Genomic DNA, 17,806 nt, shown 5'->3' with positions numbered 1-17,806 from the left:
TCCTTGAGATTACCAAAATCTTCCTCTTGGATATTAGAGCGTTTCAGTCTGTTTCTCTTCAGCTGAACTGGTGAGTGTATTTCCACAGTGCCGAGCCTAACTAGCCACTGCTCCAGCTCTTCTGGAGTCTGTAAGATTTGCACGTGTTTTCTTTAAACTATTCTTTCTCTTTACCTCTAGTCAAACCATGTTTGTACAATACTTCAAAGTCCTGAGGCACGCAGTCTTAAACGCCAGCACGACTTTCGCCTCCTAACCTACTATCTGCTTTGATGTCCATCTTCCCTTTGGACAAGATTTTCTGTCTGCTGTGTCAATAACCCGTATTTTTAATATGAGGCACCTAAAGAGGAAGGCTTGTCTCCCAACAGCTTTAAGACACGTCATCATGGCAGATCTACACCCTGACTAGTTTCACGATATCAAAGAGCAAGTGACCACAGTTAAGCATACCTTAAGTCCTCAGTGATAAAGGTGACATTTGTAAAATAGCGATCCACATCTACCAGCATGATTCAGGCAAGCTTCCTGCAGCAGCCACAGAATTTGCCCATTTCACTTCACCTTCTTACAATTTAGACATTTTTTTGGAGGCTGCATTCAAATCTTATTATTATTTATTTATACCTCTCATGCAATAGTGTGCAGTAAACTCCATAAAGGCAGTTTAAACAGAACAACAGTCCTATTATATTCTGAACCTGTGGGTTTTTAATGGCTAAACTTTTAAAGGCTAACTTCCAGGAACATCTGACGTAGCGTCATACAGGCCAAAAATAATTTAAAACAGTAACTCAGCAATAGTGTCAATTTCAGGTATAGCTCAGCTTCCAATTAGGAAGCTGCTCATACACCAGCATATTAAAAGGTTCTTGCACATTTATTTCCCATACAGTATTTTTTTAAGTGATAGCTATGTTAACTGTTCTTACATGACACAAACAATATTCCATTACAGGGTACTTTGTTTATCTTCTGGGTTTCCCCTCCTTTTCTTTATAGACTTAATCGATACTTCTCCACAGTGTATGTCTGCTGATCATCTTAAATGAACTCCCTCTCCTCCATCGCACCACAAGATTTTCAGTTCTAATGCAGTCAAAAAGACCTACTGGAATATAAGACTGCAGTCTAGACATTCCACCACAAGTGGTGCATGACAGTCAGGACAGAGTCTGTTTGTCTCCTATACCACTACTCATACACTTTAAACACTGGGATAACTCCCACTTTTTGACAGACAAGAAAGCAAGAGTAAAAGACCTGCAAACATTTTTAGAGAAGCAGACACCAAGCAAAGTACGTCTCCCTTCTAAAGGGTCTAATGTTATTTCTTCTGCCAGAGTACCTGAGCCGTTCTGCATTCTTCTTGCAAGGCTGCAATTTTTAACTGGTAAGCAGTCAGTGTACGCTGGTGTTGCTCCAAAGAAGTTCGCAGATGTTCCTGCACTTTATGCTTCTCTGATGCTAGCATAGCCACTTGAATCTGAAAAAGTCAGTTTGAAACTTAAGTCTTTAGTATGACAGAGATTTGTCTTCTCCCTTCAAGAGGGTATGTCAAAGAGCACATAGGATTCTATTGCAGTCATTTCTGCACGAGCTTGCTGAGTGTGAAATTATGCTATTTTTTATTGGATTTTAAAGAATAGGCATGGTTTGCAATGTGCTTAATTAAAAATAAAAGGTGTTGTTTAAAGAGACAACCGAAGAGGAAAATACCGTGGTGGGAAGCAGCGTTTGTTAGCAAAATCATGCCCTCTTCCTTCCTCTCCCTGTTACCTTTCATTACATTCAATTCCTATTCTGTCCATCCAACAAAATTTACACAGATGAGGAACACTGTCACTAAAACTTTGTTGATAATATATTTTTTTTTTAATTGAGAAGCTTCCACATTTAAAGAAAATATTTAAAATTTATCCTGGTTACCAGCTTTGCATTGATCAGTCCTGTCTTTTAGGGGAAAGAGAAAGGAAAGGAACAAGAAAGAGTAAGCAGTAAGCTAGCTGTCCTCTCAAATCACTGAACACCCTATACACGGAGTTTCAAAACACAATAAATTAACAACTTAAAACCTAATTCTCTTCTTACAGATTTTTTTTATATGCGGTTAATAAAAATTCCAAGGCCACACTCTGAGCGAGAATACAAAGAACATCATGTCACATGCACGCATCTATGCAGATGCGAGCACACATATACGTATGCTCTTTTTTCCCCCTCAAGTCACGATTGTTCTATGGAAAAAAATGAGGCAAGGATTCCATACAGAAATACAATAGCCCATGAGCTGTGTGTTTTAGAAGCTATCAGTATTGCTCCAACAGAAAGAGAAACGTGTCAGCTTGCACAATCTCACTTGTTATTTCCAGATCTGGTAGAAATTCAAACATTCATAATTAAAAAAAAAAAAAATCAGTGCACAAACAATTCTATAGCAGAAATAAAGTGAGTTGGATAAGGTATTGGAGGGGAAAGCACAAATTTCAATACCACAGAAGATACGCCTTTCATCGTCTAACTTGTGCGCATTTTAAAATAAACCAAATAACTTGAAGTATTTTGCCATGCAACAGGTAATAATGAAAAAGCCCACTGCCACAGGTGTTAGAGATCCCAGAAGCATAAGATGAGCTTAAAAAGAAAATTGTTTTCATTATCGAAGAAAGATTCATCATTGGCTATTAAAACAGGACAGATGGATGCTACGTATGGCTTAGGAAGGCCTTCAAATGCTTATTGTCACAGCTAGGAGCTACTGCCAGGCTGGACTTTCCCCTAGCTTCTTATGCTTTTGAAACTCTCTCCAGCACTGTCAAGTGACATGAGAAAGCATCTGATTTTGCAAGTCTTTCTTCCTAGCCGGTGAAGGTTGGAAATAAGTTGGGAGCAAGATAAACGGACAAAATTCTAGTCCACTTATCTCCTCATATGGAATTAGCTTATCATCTTTGTCACTCTTTATGCTATCTTATCTATTTCCACTATTTTCTTTGTTGCACATCATCTAAAAGCACTGAAACATACACGGGCAATTTAAAGGACATCACAGGGGAAATACTTGGGGGAAGCAGCAAAAAGACAAAATTAATTCAAGAAGTAGAACCAGTGACCAGGTACTAAAAAAAGCACGTTCGCATTCTTCAGCCAATATTCCATCTGCCCAGTACAAATCACACTCTTATTACTTAAATAAGAAACCTCTTACTAACAAAGAAGTGAAGTATCTTGCCTTATAGGTGTCCACTTGTTGTTGACTGGCTTCTAGCTCCCCTTTTAATGATGCCTGCAGCATTAGGTGGTCATTTTCCTGCATGATAAAATTACCCAGTTAATTAAAAACAAAACCCAAACGTCAGCAACTTAATAATTCAACTACAGTCCAGATTTTAGAAAGTTGGTTTAAAAACAGAACATATAGTCATTAACATCTTGGACTTACAGCTTGCTTTGAATCAGCCAGTTCTTTTTTGGTTTTCACGAGCAGTTGTTTTATCTTGGCATTTCTCTCCTCATCCTGTTGCATAGAGGACTGAAGTGACTCTAATGCAGAAAACAGCAATTATGTGCAAGGGAAATTTCCCTCTTGTATTTCCTTAAAGATATTGGAAAAATATTTAAACAAGTTCTGACAGATTTCCTAAGAGAGCTGCAAACAAGTAGCTTGCAATAAGTTCAGTATAAGATTCCCAAGTATCACATAGGTTTCCAAATAAATAAAATTGCTTTGAGATTTATACTTAAGGGTAGGAAGAAATTAAATTTTAAACACGTGTTAACTAGCAAAATTTTATCAGAGTGGTATGCTAAATTGAAACCCTCTGTCAATTACTCACTTTCTAAAATTATGATTAAGTTACTTAGGTAAGAAACACAGTTTATCAAGTAGGCCCTTTGGCTTTTATTTCTGAGTACCAGATCAAAGACTTATGACCCAGTAAAGTTTATTTTATGGAAAAGGAATTTTGACTTTGTAACTGTTTAGCATTCCCTGCAAACCCTTCTCTTAGGCATTGACCTGACAAAATGTTTCTGAATTGCATGTTACACCATTACTGACTATACCATAGTGACTCCTGCTGTTTATTGTTTACTCACTTATCTCTTCCTGTAGGGTTTCTTGTTTCTGTTTCTGAATCCTCTCTTCTTGCTCAAGATCTTCTATTCTACTGTCTTTATCAGTAATCTTCTGATTAAGTTCTTTTACTAGCCTTTCATAATCAGCTATTTCCATATCCATCAGTGTACTCTTCTGAGCATCCTGCAAGTTACACACAGTGAAGCTACAGCTTAAAATCTGCCTTGGCTGCTGTGAAAGAGTTTAAAATATATCTCTATACCTAGACACACACACGCGCGCACACACACACACACACACACACATATACAAACCTATTTTTCCTAGCCAACAAAAAGAGTTTATAACTTATCCATATCCACATGAAGCACCTGCCCACCAAGTTTTCACATATTCAGTAAGTAATCTGTTTTCAAGCAAGAATCAAGAACATGGAAAACAGTGCACATTTTGCAGGTACTCGTTTCTACCACCTTCATTCACTAAAACAAGAACAGCTTCTGGATAGTGCACCAGAATTCTGGAGAGTATTTCAGAGATCAGTTCTATTCCCATTTCTATTCACAGTAGTCTGCATAATCCAAACTATTAAAAAAAAAAAAAAAAGGACACATCAGGTCTCTCAGCACAAAACCAGTGATCAAACTTGCCTCTTTGCTTTTGCATACCTTGGCCTTTAACGTCCTCAGAACACAGAGGATCTTTCAAGGGCATTCAACATACCATATCGGGCCAAAACCTTTGGTAGTCAGTTAAGCACTAACACAAACAACAACAGTTACTCTACCTTTCTGGCCAGCTCTAGTTCTTGCATGGTTTTCTGGAGATGCTTCTTTTCCTTCTGAAGTTGCATCTGAAGCTCCTCCAGTTCTCTGACAGCACCACTATGCTCCTGAAGTTTAAACATTTTTCTGTTACGCAATCTGATTTCAAAGTATATGTCAGCATAGTACACAAATTTGTGCGTGTACACAGAAACACACACAGAGTAGAGTCGTCAAGAAATGACTGCACACCAAAGAAAACCCCAGAAGATCAGGGAGCGTTTCACATTCTGTCACAAGCCCCAATCTACTCTAAGTCATGGCTTTGCAAAGTTGTTTCAATAAACAGATCGAGCCTTCAAAAAAGGCTGAGATAGGTAACAAGAAAAAGTGTGGGATTTGCTCTACAAAAAAAGTAAACCCCATAGAGTTTACAAAACTCTACTGAAAGTCACATTAAGTGAAAGTAATGCTTCATCCCATTTACACATCTCTACAAAGGATTACCTTTGTTTTCTGCTCTTTCAGAAGCTTTTCAGCTTCCAGTTCTTTGTCAACTTTTGCTTTGGCTCTTTGTATCTCCAGTATCTGAGCTTCCAGCAGCTTAGCATTAGATTGCAGTGTTTCAACACGAGCTAGGAGGTCTTCATTAGCAGACTGTAACTGGTCATGCTGAAATGATCACAGTGGAAAGATTTTTTAAAAAGCTGAATTTGTGTGCAACTTCTACAGCTAAGATACTCCTCATATTTAAAAAACAAACACTGATTTCCATCCGCTTTCCTTACAAACAGCATTCCAACAGATATTTAACTGCGAGGTTATAAAATCTGGTCCACCTTAATTGTTCTGAAATAGATTGAGAAAAGGGCTAAATTAAGTCACTAGCATAATTAGATTATTTTGTTCAGAGTATTTGGGTATTTGAGTATTCCGAGTAGTCCATATTTGGGCTACAACTGCAATGATTTATTTTGACATCTTCCATATTTTATCTCAGCATCTATCGTGCAGGTTAAGAAGGAGGTATAAGTGGAGGAAGCCGCCAAACACCTTAACAGTGATCTTGTTTACAAAACACACTGTAACAACTTGAAAAATTCAACTCCATCATAAGCTACTCTTTTTCATTTCTTCCCATGCTATTTACTGCTAGCTTCCATTACAAGAAAACAGTGGCCTAGGTGGATCTTGAATGTAATTCAGCAGTGTAGCTCTCTACCCCTGGGAGTTTGAATACTAAATCCCAAAACTATTTCAGCTGGTTTTACAAAACGTGTCTCACAGCTCCTTAATTAGCATCTTAGACTCCTCTGACTGCTGCTACAGTACTCCACAATGTGCCCCAAAGTCTCGGTTCTTGTGAAAGATGTAAAAACCCATAGTTAACTTAGTATGTTTGAGCCCTCTTTTCATTAAATAACAAAAACACATTTTGACCAAGAAAAAAGAAATCTTAACATGTTAAGGTTACTGTACTTAATGAAGCATGCATGTGTGTGTGTGAGGGAGAAAAATCAGAGAAATACCAACAGAATTTTGATATGCTGATACAGTAGTATCAAACAGTGTGCACATTTGATAATATTGGAGGTACCAGATATAAAAAAATTGAATTATGTCCAACCGAAGCTATTGTTGATCAGCTGCTCTTTTCTGTGAGTTGCCTCTACGTAAACCCCTTTTTTTAAAAAAAGGGAAGTCATTCAGAGTATCTATAACTTTTTTTGGTCACAGCCCAGATGGGCACCAGATTTTGGGAAAAAAACCTGAATTTCAAGTAACCACTCAAAATGAATAACCAGTTATTAGGTTATATAACTACATATAGTAACAATCACAGGAAGGAAACTTCACTTTAATAGACAGAATAACTTTTACTGTTATCATGAATAGCTCAGACATACATACAGAACTGACCTGCTGGGACGACACCTGTAGCTGTCTTGTGAGGTCATCTATCTGACGTTCAAGATTATGTGCTCTGCCTTTTTCAGAATCCAGCTGTTCTCCTTGCTTATCATATTCCATCAAAAGGTTCTTATACACACACACACAAAAAAAAAAGCTTTAACTTTTACTATATATATGGTTTGTCTTGAGTACGTTTTAAACCTCAGGCACTTACCTAACTTTCTAATAGTTCAGCATATGAGATAACTTACTGCACTATCTGAAATACCACAGTGAAACTACAGCTATAATTGCATTATAGGCTCCGGAAAAAATTCTTTTGGGTTCAGTGAATCATGGAGTAATTTAGGTTGAAAGGGACCTCAGGAGGTCTCTAGTCCAGCCTCCTGCTCAAAGCAGGGTCAGCTGTGAAGCAGCTCAGAGCTTTGTCCCATCAGGTCTTGAAAACCTCCAAGGAAGGAGACGTCAAAAACCTCACTGGTCAGTCTGTTCCAGTGCTTTATCATCCTCATGGTGAAAAATTTTGTCCTTATATCCAGTCGGAACCTCTTGTTTCAATTTCTGACTGTTGTCTTTCATCCTGCACTGCCACACAGAACTTGGCTCCATTTTCTTGGCAACTTCTTTGTATGTGCTGGGAGGCTGCTACTAGGACCCCTCTAACTCTTTCCAGGCTGAGCAAACCCAGTTCCCCCAGCCTCATACATCATGTATTCCAGCCCCCTGACCATCTTGGCCACACTCCACTAAACTCACTCCAGGTTATCAATGTATTTTGCGTATTAGGGTGCCCAAGACTAGAGGATGTAATACTCTAGATGCTATCTCACAAGTGCTGACCAAAGGGAGAGAATGACGTCTCCCTATCTACTGGCTACGCTCCCATTCATACAGCCCAGGATGCTGCTAGCCACCTTTCATATCAGAGCACACCACTGGCTCATGCTCAGCTTGCTGCCTATCAAGACCCCCAAATCTTTTTCAGAAAAGTTGCTCCCCAGCCAGCTGGTCCCCAACCTGTATCACAGCAAAGGCTTCTTCCTTCCCACATGCAGGACGTTGCATTTGTCTTTGCTGAACTTCCAAAGGTTTCTGTTGGCCCATTCCTCCTGCCTGTCTGGGTCCCTCTGAATGGCAGCCCCGCCCTCAAAGTGTACTGACTCTTCCCCCAAGTCTGGCATCACTGATGAGTATGCACTCCTCCAGGTCACTCATAAAGAAGTTACACAGGACAGGTGCCCTGTATAGACTTCTGCAATACCCCACTTGTTACTGGCCTCCAGGTAGCATACAACCCCCTAACCACTGCTCTGGGCAAAACTATCCAACTTCTTTTTTTCCTTTCTTTCTTTTAAACCCATTTAGAGGCCCACTCATCTAGACCATAACATCCTAACTGGGACAGGAGAATATTATTAGAGAGCGTTGAAAGCCTTGCTAAAGTCAAGGTAAATGACATCCATCGCTCTCCTCCTATGTACAAATCCAGTCATTTTATCACAGCAGGTAATCAGTTTGGTCAGATAAGATTTATCCCTGGTAAATCCATGCTGACTGTTCCAAATCACCTGCTTCTCCTTCACGTGCCCAGAAACACGCTCCAATTGTCAGCTTCTGTCTTTACCACTTCAGGAACTTCTAACTAACTGATTCTCTTTTTATGTAATTCGAAAAAATTTGTAAGAACAGATTTGCCTTGGCAACGTGTTGCTTGATACGTATGATACTCTATCTAAAAGGAGGTCTAAAGATAACACCCCATAGAAAGGAAGTGTCTTATTTTCTTTTGACAGCAGACACAGAGTTATATCACTGAAACATCACATTTCTTGATTTGGCTATTCAACTGCGCTGAGTTCTTTTGCCAAACGTACTTAAACAAAGTTTTTTCTGTCAGTTAACTGTCTTTTGTAGATACTATGTTAATCTTACCTTATAGCTTTCAGCTCCTTGAATGACATCTTTCATTGAAGCAGACAACTGATCTTTTTCTGATCGAACCAACTCCAATTCTTCCCTCAGAGTCTGCACCTTATTACAAAGAAGTGTGTGTCATTAAAACAGAACCCCACATGCAGAGCGTTCTTCACATTAAGAAGCAGTCAGGGTACCTCTTTTCTGCTGGCATCTAGTTCTTTCTTTGCTTTTACAGCAACCACCTTAATTTTATTAAGCTTTTCTGTTTTTTCTGCAGATTCTTTTTCCAGCCTTCCTAAAGTTAATAAAAGAAAATGAATAAATATCAATCCGGGACCCCAAGAAAAGAAAAGAAATTCAATTACGATACTAATACCAGCATGAATTTGAAACAAACTAAAACAATAAAACATCCAATGCAAGTGGGAGATATCCTTATCTTTCATTCAGTTAAGCACTTCAACTCAGTTCAAAGGTAAAACATCCAGCCACACAGATAGTTCGGGGACAAGCTTTCCCTGCTTCAGACACTTTCATTACAGTTTACGGTAAAAGCCATATTCTCATCTACTTGTACACATAGTTAAAACAACTTAGAATCACTTTCTTTCTAATGTGTTGGAATAACTGCAATGAAGCAGCAGTGCTTTTGGGGAAAGCATTATTTTCCTCTCCTCTTAGCAGCCTTAAAGACTCCCAATGATACAATCATTTTCATATAACAAAAAAAAAAAAGAAATCTTCTACACTATTTATAGTCAATGAAGACAGGAAACTAAAAACCTTAAGAAATACCAAATCATAAGAGATTTAAATTGCTAACATTATTTTGAATTCCTAACAGAAAGAATATTGTAAGACATTGTTTTGATATCTACTTTCCAAACTCACTCGGCTTATAGGAAATATAAGGCAACTATACAGAAAAAAAAAAATTCAGTGTGTTTAAGAATCCAAAAAAGAAAAACTGATTACATAAACACAACAGGGAGAAAGATACCAATTTTCTCTTGAAGCTCTGCTACTGAAGATTGTTGATCATTTTTCTCAGTCAATGTCCCCATTAAATCCTGTATTATGAGTAAACATACAAGAAGTATTACAAACATTTCTTTGTGCTGACTGCTTTTCCTCAACAAAAGCAACAAAAGTTCCAGCTACGGCTGGACTACGTTTACCTTCTGATTACCAAGAAAGCCTGTATGTACAATTTCATGTTAGCTCGGTAACTGAAAAGCATACTTATGTTAGAAGGAAAACACTCCAACATTTTAACAGCTGCTTTTCATCCTGTCCAAGAACAAAAAATGGGAGACTTAATTCTGACTAGCTATCAGTTTTATGTAAGCATCAAGTCCATGGAACTGAAGTTCACAATAGCTACTGCAGATCAAGTAGGAGTTTTGTTTGAGATATAGCCATAGAACGTTAGAGTGAAAGACTGCTAGGTCAGTTAGTCCATCTAGTTAAATGATCACTTTGCGGGGCGGGGGGGGGGGGAGAGGAGGGTACTGAGAGAAAGAGAAAAGACTGAGTACAAGCAACTTTTGGTAAAATAGTATTACATTTGTGGGTTTTTTTTTTTTTTTTGGTCAGTAGAGGAGAGGGGAACCTGAGGTGCTAGGAAACTGAGAAATGTCTGAGAGAGAAAAGAGAAAGAATGAAAGTATTTTTTGAACCTTAATTCTGAAGACTTTAGAGGTTTAGTCTGTATACTTCAATAACAAAATATAACCTTTAGAGAACTCAGTTCGTCTTTCACATTTCTAAGTTCAGTTTCCTTTTGTTCCAGAATGAAATTTAGGTCTCCTTGTTTTTCTGTAGCAGATCCTTTTTGCCGCTCTTGTAGTTGACTTTCATAAAAAGCAAGTTTTTGAGAGATCTCTTCAATATGAACTAAAAGATCTTGATTTTCAATCCTTGTTTTTTCACTGGCGTTCTTCAGCTCCTGGATATCAAGTTGAAGTGCTTCTTTTTCAGCCACAGCTCCTTCCAACTCTTCTCTTAAAAGACCCTTTTCTTTTTCAAAGTCCTCGAGCAGAGATCTACGTTCTGTATATTGAGCTACAATTTCTTGTTCTAGTCTCTCAACTTCTTGCTGCAGATGAAGAACTTTCTCCTCATTCTGTAGAGTAACGCATTGTTCTTCTTTCATTTTTGCCAAGCATTCATTTGCGGTTTGTAGTAAGTTAAGAGAATCATGTTCCTCCTCAGAATCTGAAACTCTAGATCCCATCTGCTCAAGAAAGCTGTACAGCTGAGTTCTGACAAGGGATCGGTGCGCTTGCTCACTTTCAAGTAACATTGATAAATGGTCTTTTTCTGCAGTCACCATTTGTAGCTTCTTTTCTAAATTTTCAGATTGCTCTTTCAGCACTGACCAGCCTTCTTTTTCAGATGCAATCCTTTCCAGCTCTTCACTTAATCTACCTTTTTCCTGAATTATTTTCTTATTCTCCTCACAAAGAACATCTGCTTCAGATGAAAGGTTCTCTCTATCACGCACCAGAGATGCAATCTGGTTTTCCAGGCGCTCAAGCATTTGTGCATTTTCACTCTTACTGTTTAAAGCTTCATTCAGTCTCTCTGTTAATTCATTCATCTTTTTTTTCAGGTCATTATTGTACTGGTTAACATGATCTACTTCTTGCTGAAGTTCCTGAACTTTTTCTTGTTCTTGCTTGCATCTTTCCTGAAGGGTTTCTCTCTCTTTACCTGAGCATTTTATTTCATTTAAAATGTCCTGGTTTTGACTGGCAAGAACGACAATCTTTTCTTCTAGCTCTTTTATGGCAGCCTCTTTTTGGTGGACACAGCTTGTTATTGCTTCCTTCTCCTCCTGAAGACTAACAATTCTATGTTCAAGTTCTTCTACCTCAAGCTGATTAGATGACAATTTTTCTGTTTCTTTCTGGAGGCGATTTACAGTTTCAAGAAGAACGTCCTTTTCATTGAAAGCAGCCCTGAGTTTCTGTTGTAGTTCACTAACATCAGAAGCTTGCTGTTGCCTCATTGATTCAAACTCCTGGCTGATCTTTCCAGCAGATTCCCCTAGCTCAGTTTGCAGAGTTTCCAGTGTTTCCCTCAGGCTGTCATAATTGGATACTGCTTCTTCCTTCTCCTGAGTTAGCTTTTCAAGTTGTTCTTTAAGTTCCTGCATTTCAAAGACTAACGCCATGTTTTCTTTTTCAGCATTAGATAATAAAGTTGCATTTAGTTTAGAAATTTCTCTCTCATGTTGCTCTTTCAGAGCTTGCACTTCTAATTTATGCTCCTCTATAGAGATTTCACAGTGGTGTCTTGCTGCTTGAAGCTCTGACTTTAGTTTTTCAATTACGCAACAGTAATCTTCTTTAGTAAGCTGCAATTCATTTATCTTAAAATCCAGGTCTTCCCGCTCATGAAAGTATTCATCCTTTATGCGATGAAGTTCTTCTTCCAGTTTTAGTTTAACGTTACTCATATAGGTTAGCTCATCTTTTAATATACTCTGTTGAGACTGGAGCTCTTCTAAACTATGCTCTAGGTATCTAACCTTTTCTTCCATTTTTGCTTCTACAGAAGTTTCTTCTTGGGCATCTACAACATCTATCTGATTTTCTGTATTTTTATTTAGGACTTCTTTTAGCTGCTCTGAGTTAAATTCACGCTGGTCAGCACCAGCATATACTCCATCCTTCATGTTTTTCTCTTTCATTATACCCTGCTCTGCCAAATTCCTCTGCAATTGATTTATCTGGTTCTGCTTTTCTTCGTTTTCTTTAGAAGACGTTTCAATCTGATGCATTAACTCTGAAACCTCTTCCTGATGGGCACTCCTTAATTTTTTAAGCTCTTCATGCAAGTTATTGATTTCATTATGGTAAGACTGAGAATTGCTTTTAATAGTTTCTTGCAGATTTGCCAATTCTTTGTTTTTGTCATCATTCACAGTTTCCAGCTGCTTGTTCAGACACAAAATTTGCTCTTCATAAGTAGATTTAATTCTCTGAACATCGTCCTGTAGTTTTTTAACTTCTTCTTGATTATTACTGTGACATGCAATTTGTTCCACAAGCTCCATTTTTTTCTTCACTTGTTCCTCTAATTCTTTCTTCAGCTTTGTTAAATCCTCACTGTATATGGACTGTGCATTTACTAATTCACTCTTCAGAGCTTTAATCTCTTTCACAGAGTCAATACTTGACTGCTCCAGTTGCTTCCGCAATTCTTCTGTCTTTGCCACTGCAGCCTAAAGAAACAAGCAAGTTTTTAAGTACAGGTAACTTAGAAAGTATAATTTCCAAATAAACTGTTTAAGATGATGAGTTTTAGGAGTTTACTTTTAGAAATATCTACAGTTTTTAAACATCCAGCTGTGTTTGGACAACTCAGCTCAGAGGAGACTCTGCAGCAAGCACAACAATACTGTTTGCAGAGCGAGACTGGAGAACTATTAAGTCTTAAATCATGTCTACTAGCATACTTCCATGAAATGGTCACAGTAAATTTCAGCTCTAGTAAAAAAAGTTAGCAGCTACTCTGATTATGTATTGAAGACCAATTTACTTTTATTGCATTAAATACAAACATCTGGAATACAGCATTTATAATAGCGTTCCTCAATTTCACACAATTGACTCTATACTCTACACTTTATTATTAATTGAGATTACTGACAGGATTTAGGTGTCTTGGCTGACAGACTCCTTCCTAAGGATATCTGAATGTAAACCCTTACGTTTTCCATGGAGAGATGCAGCTGATTGATTTGGCGAGGCATCACATATGTAGGCTGCTAATGTTCAGACTGAATTCTTTTTGAATTTCTATGGATCTAACCAATGAGCCTAGGAACTATATGCTTATTGTCAGCCCTATAAATGCTACTATAAATACTATAAATTAGAGCTTACAGATGAAATATGTTTGAACATATGGAACCTTTTGTATTTTTTTAAAGGCACAACAGAACATAGCTGAATGAACAAAAAGGCTAAAACAAAAGCGAAATATATGACAAACAAGACTAGGAAATGAAATTAAACATCAGTCTAAAGTATTTTAGCAATGTTTTATTACTCATGTTAGTACCTCTACTTCTTGTTTTCTTTGAATATTTTCTTTTTTCAGAGCTACACACTGCTGCTGACTTTCAGCTTTTTCCAGAAGTACAACATCCAGTCTTTCTGTGAGAGCCTAATTTTAAGGGAGAAAGAACACTGGAAGAAGGGTTACTTAAAACAGAAGCCTGAGTAACTTTTACAAAGCAGTAAGAACTCATGTATTGGTCGTGGGGATTTTTTGGTTGATTAAATAAAACAGTCCGATCTTAAAAGTTACTTTCAGCCTAAATACCACAGATGGGGAATAGGTACACTAATACAATGATGTTGAGTAATAAATTCTGTTCAAAATCTCTCTTCCAATTAGCTTACTTGTTTACAATCAGGTGGGAAGAGGGGGAAAAAAGCTCCCCTTCTTTAGAAGGGGAGTAAAATCTCCATTTAAACTATTGAAAGCAGTTTCCAGTTGACAAGACCCCCATCGCACACACAATTTTCACGCTGATGTGCTTTATATACCCTTCAATTTTTGGAAGCCAGATGTTTTTCCCACTAAAACAAAATTTTAAAAAATCCAGTTACATTGCAAATGATGTTTCTTGTGATAAGCCCTTTAATTTTGTGAGCGCCCGAACTTGTCAAATGACTCTGTCAGAAGCCTCCTTGATGGCTGAAGTCTTTCCTCACCTCAGTGGTTATTCTGAGATTAACAAAAGCTTTCCTAACCTACTACACAGGGACAAACTCTTGCCAAGGAGCTCTTCTACACAGTTATTTTCTCACAAAACTAACACTTTTCTGAAAAGTAAAGCAGGAAGGTGGGGGGATGAAAGTAGGAGGGGAAGAAGAGGTTTTAGAAAGTATCCTGAATTTCTGAAACTGATGCCAGTCAATTTGAATAAGTGTTTTACAGCTATTCGCTATATATCAGAAGTTATTTCTGTAAACCTTTTTCAGTAACAACACATATAACATATCAGAAACACATTTCACATTCCTACCTGAATAATATCATCAGCCCCTCCCGTAGCTGCTTTTGATCTGAGTTCTTCAATTTCTTTCTCTAGTTCTTAAAAAGAAGTTGGATAGAAATTTCACAGCAAACATGAATCGATGGTCCATAACAGTATCAAATTATTAATACATCCAAAACACAACGCCACTCCTGTCCAAATCTGAGATGTCTTTTACATTACCGATTTTCATTTGCTACTGGGTAATACTACAAACTGTTAAGACAGAGAGAGAACAAACATTCAATACTCCTTCCCTCGTCCTGACATGATCACTTTAAACTAGAAACTGATATTCAGCTTCCACAGGTACTCTAAAAAAAGGCAGCACGTACAGGAGGAAGATCTTATGAACGACCTCACTGAAAAACAGCCTAGCGTATTCCATTCCTATCCTTATTTTTTGGCTGGGCAGTTATCACCAGTCAGCATAAATGTAACCCTAAACAAATGGAAGCGGCAAAAGTGTGGACAGGAGGACACCAGAGGAAGAGGAGCAACAGAGAAGAGGGGAACAGAGCATGACAGCACAGATATACACTGGATGCTGAATATAAAACCTTAGGAAACTACATTTTGTTAGTTCCACTGATCACAGAATACATTACTTCAACGAGGTGAGCCTTTTAGGTGGTTACCGCACAATTCCATTTGTTGCATTTTACAATTTCTCATTAAAGAAGTAAATCAAACAAATATAAAGCAGCTAGCCATTTTAAAGATGCTATTATGCTCTGCAACAGAATTAATTATGCACAGTTAATTACACAAAATGTATTAGAGATTTTGCCCCTCCTATCTGCTTCCTGAAAATGTTATCATTGCAACAGTTATGAGGAATAGATAATGACAGGTCCAACTTCAACTTGCACAGGCTCTTTATCACATCACGCTGCCTGATAAGTCAAAGTTAATTTAATACTTGACAAAAGCAATGTTTCTTTTTTTTCTTCCCCCCCCCCCACCTAAGAGCTTCAGTCTTTATCCTACCACAAAAATAGTGAAATCTCAGGGAAAAAAGAAAAGTCTAGGATATTTGCCTATAAATTAAGTCTACCTAGCAAAAGTTCGCTGTGATATTAAGCACAGTCAAGCAGTACCAAGCATTAAAGTAGAAATTATTCCCTCTTCAGTAAGGTACCTGTACACTTTGACTTCACTTTCTGTATGAGCATCACTTGCTTTTTGGCAAACTTGATGAGATCTTCTTTGGACAACGTGTCCAGCTGTAAGAAAGTACATATTTCAAAAACCAGCCTCCTCTATCCCAGAGGTAAACAGCAAATAATTTCTTGGAAATCAGATGCTAAAATGACTAAAATTTAGGGCAAGAAACTGTCCTACCCTGCATCTGCAAGGATCTAACAGTCCAATAACAGAAACTACTGCTAATTCTGTGCTTTTCCAAAAGTCTTTCAGAATATTTAATTAGGAAGCATCAGTCAGAAATGAAAATTCTGTTGGGCAGGATTGCAATACAATAGATAGATTGCGAGATACCAGAAAAAATCTGAAGCCTATAAGCAACAAAAAAAAAAAAGTAGCTAAAGTAGCTGGGTCTTTGGAGTAATATAATTTGGACAATGTTTTGCATATAGTCTGCTAATCTAACACTACTGTTTTTTGATTTACTGCCAGTATGGGCAAGGAAGTCTGGGTACATAAGGAAACAGACTATTTCCAGAACTAGGTATTATAAATATCTTATAAAACATTACCACAGGAAGTGAGTGCACTAAAAATAATTTTTGTTCCACAATTTCCAAAACAGGCTTTCCTGAGCCTAGCATTTGTAAATCAAATTTTCAAGAAGTACAGAAGACACAGAACTGTTTAAAAATACCTCTATATCTTCCTACTAGGAAGCTATAACTCTCTAAACTGCTGCTATCCAAACAAATTAAATCTGTGAAGTCAGATTACCTTTGATTTGCCTGCTCCTGGTGTGACAGGAGAAGCTACCATCTCTTGCCCAGCATCTTGTACCTACAATGAAAGAAAGCGTAGTATGTGAGAACCGAATTTTTTTGTGCAGACTACTGAAGGAAGTAACTGAAAGTCTGCATGTACTGAGAATAAGTAAACATAGTGGGAGTTCAAGAAACCTAAAACATTTGTAGGACTAGTCAGAAGGACAACGGAGGAATTTTCCTTAGAGATCTATTGCAATTAGTCCATTACAACAGCAGAACGGGAAACTCTTAATTTCTAAACCAGTATAATCCTACCACTCCACTACTTAATTTCTATTCACCGTTAATATATTCTGCAAAAATCACTTTATTTACTATGGGTTATGAAAGTGTAACTCAATATCTTGTTATTAAAAGACTTGTTTAAGATAAAGCAGGAGTGAAAAAGCTTGTACGGGATGGACAGCTAAATCAGATTTAGGAAACTTTTGAAGAAAATATAACCTTGAAACACAATTTTCTTTTAAATGCACTGGTTAGCACTAAAAGCGCATGGTAGTGGTGGCCTGGCAAAAGCATTTTAAAAGGCTCTGCAAAGCCTGGACTTTCTACTCCCAACATAAGTGTGTAATACTTTTTACTGTAAGCCTCCTCAGATCTATTCTGGGAGATCAATTTCAGAGTGGGTTTACACAGGATATGCTCACACATACTTGGAAACATAAAGAAATAAACATAATTAAGATGCAGTAAAGGAAAATAGGACAGACACTTCCAATATATTATGCATAGCATTTCCAAGCTTTGACATTCTTTTACACTATCAGACTAGATACTATACCTTGACTTTTATTTTGTTACTCTTTTTATTCAGATAAATAAAACATTGTAATAGAAACTATGGAAAAAACAAACTGGATCTAAATATTACTGGTAGGGATAATCACTGATGGACAATTCAGAGAGAAGAGCTGATAGAGATATTAAGAAAGGCCATAATTAGAAATATCAGTTCAAGCACAGACCAAGGACAAAGGTATCTCTCTGTACTACATGGGCTAGAGTTTTTGAGATAGCAAAGGCAAGCTTATTGGAAGACAGTTTGCCTGTTAAATAAATACAGAACTTAAGAAATAGCACTATAAAGGAGTTCAAAATTCAG

General features: G+C 37.5%; 1 protein-coding gene across 1 annotated transcript in view; it reads right to left on the bottom strand.

Annotated features, from left to right (window-relative positions):
* GCC2 (GRIP and coiled-coil domain containing 2) overlaps window positions 1-17,806 on the bottom strand; it is a 32,263-nt gene that overhangs the window by 12,648 nt on the left and 1,809 nt on the right. The window contains exons 2-16 of the mRNA XM_068925670.1: window positions 16,655-16,717; window positions 15,873-15,957; window positions 14,720-14,787; window positions 13,747-13,851; window positions 10,409-12,904; window positions 9,674-9,743; window positions 8,868-8,968; window positions 8,689-8,787; window positions 6,763-6,882; window positions 5,350-5,514; window positions 4,866-4,970; window positions 4,099-4,261; window positions 3,443-3,543; window positions 3,233-3,310; window positions 1,349-1,486 (exon numbers count right to left, since the gene is read on the bottom strand). Of these exons, the coding sequence (XP_068781771.1) occupies window positions 1,349-1,486; window positions 3,233-3,310; window positions 3,443-3,543; window positions 4,099-4,261; window positions 4,866-4,970; window positions 5,350-5,514; window positions 6,763-6,882; window positions 8,689-8,787; window positions 8,868-8,968; window positions 9,674-9,743; window positions 10,409-12,904; window positions 13,747-13,851; window positions 14,720-14,787; window positions 15,873-15,957; window positions 16,655-16,717 (3,957 nt within the window). The remainder of the gene's footprint in view (window positions 1-1,348; window positions 1,487-3,232; window positions 3,311-3,442; window positions 3,544-4,098; window positions 4,262-4,865; window positions 4,971-5,349; window positions 5,515-6,762; window positions 6,883-8,688; window positions 8,788-8,867; window positions 8,969-9,673; window positions 9,744-10,408; window positions 12,905-13,746; window positions 13,852-14,719; window positions 14,788-15,872; window positions 15,958-16,654; window positions 16,718-17,806) is intronic.

This window comes from Struthio camelus, chromosome 1 (genome assembly GCF_040807025.1).
Source record: "Struthio camelus isolate bStrCam1 chromosome 1, bStrCam1.hap1, whole genome shotgun sequence".
NCBI lineage: Eukaryota > Metazoa > Chordata > Aves > Struthioniformes > Struthionidae > Struthio > Struthio camelus.
Note: the sequence above shows the minus strand (reverse complement) of the source record. Positions and strands in the feature narration are given on the sequence as shown.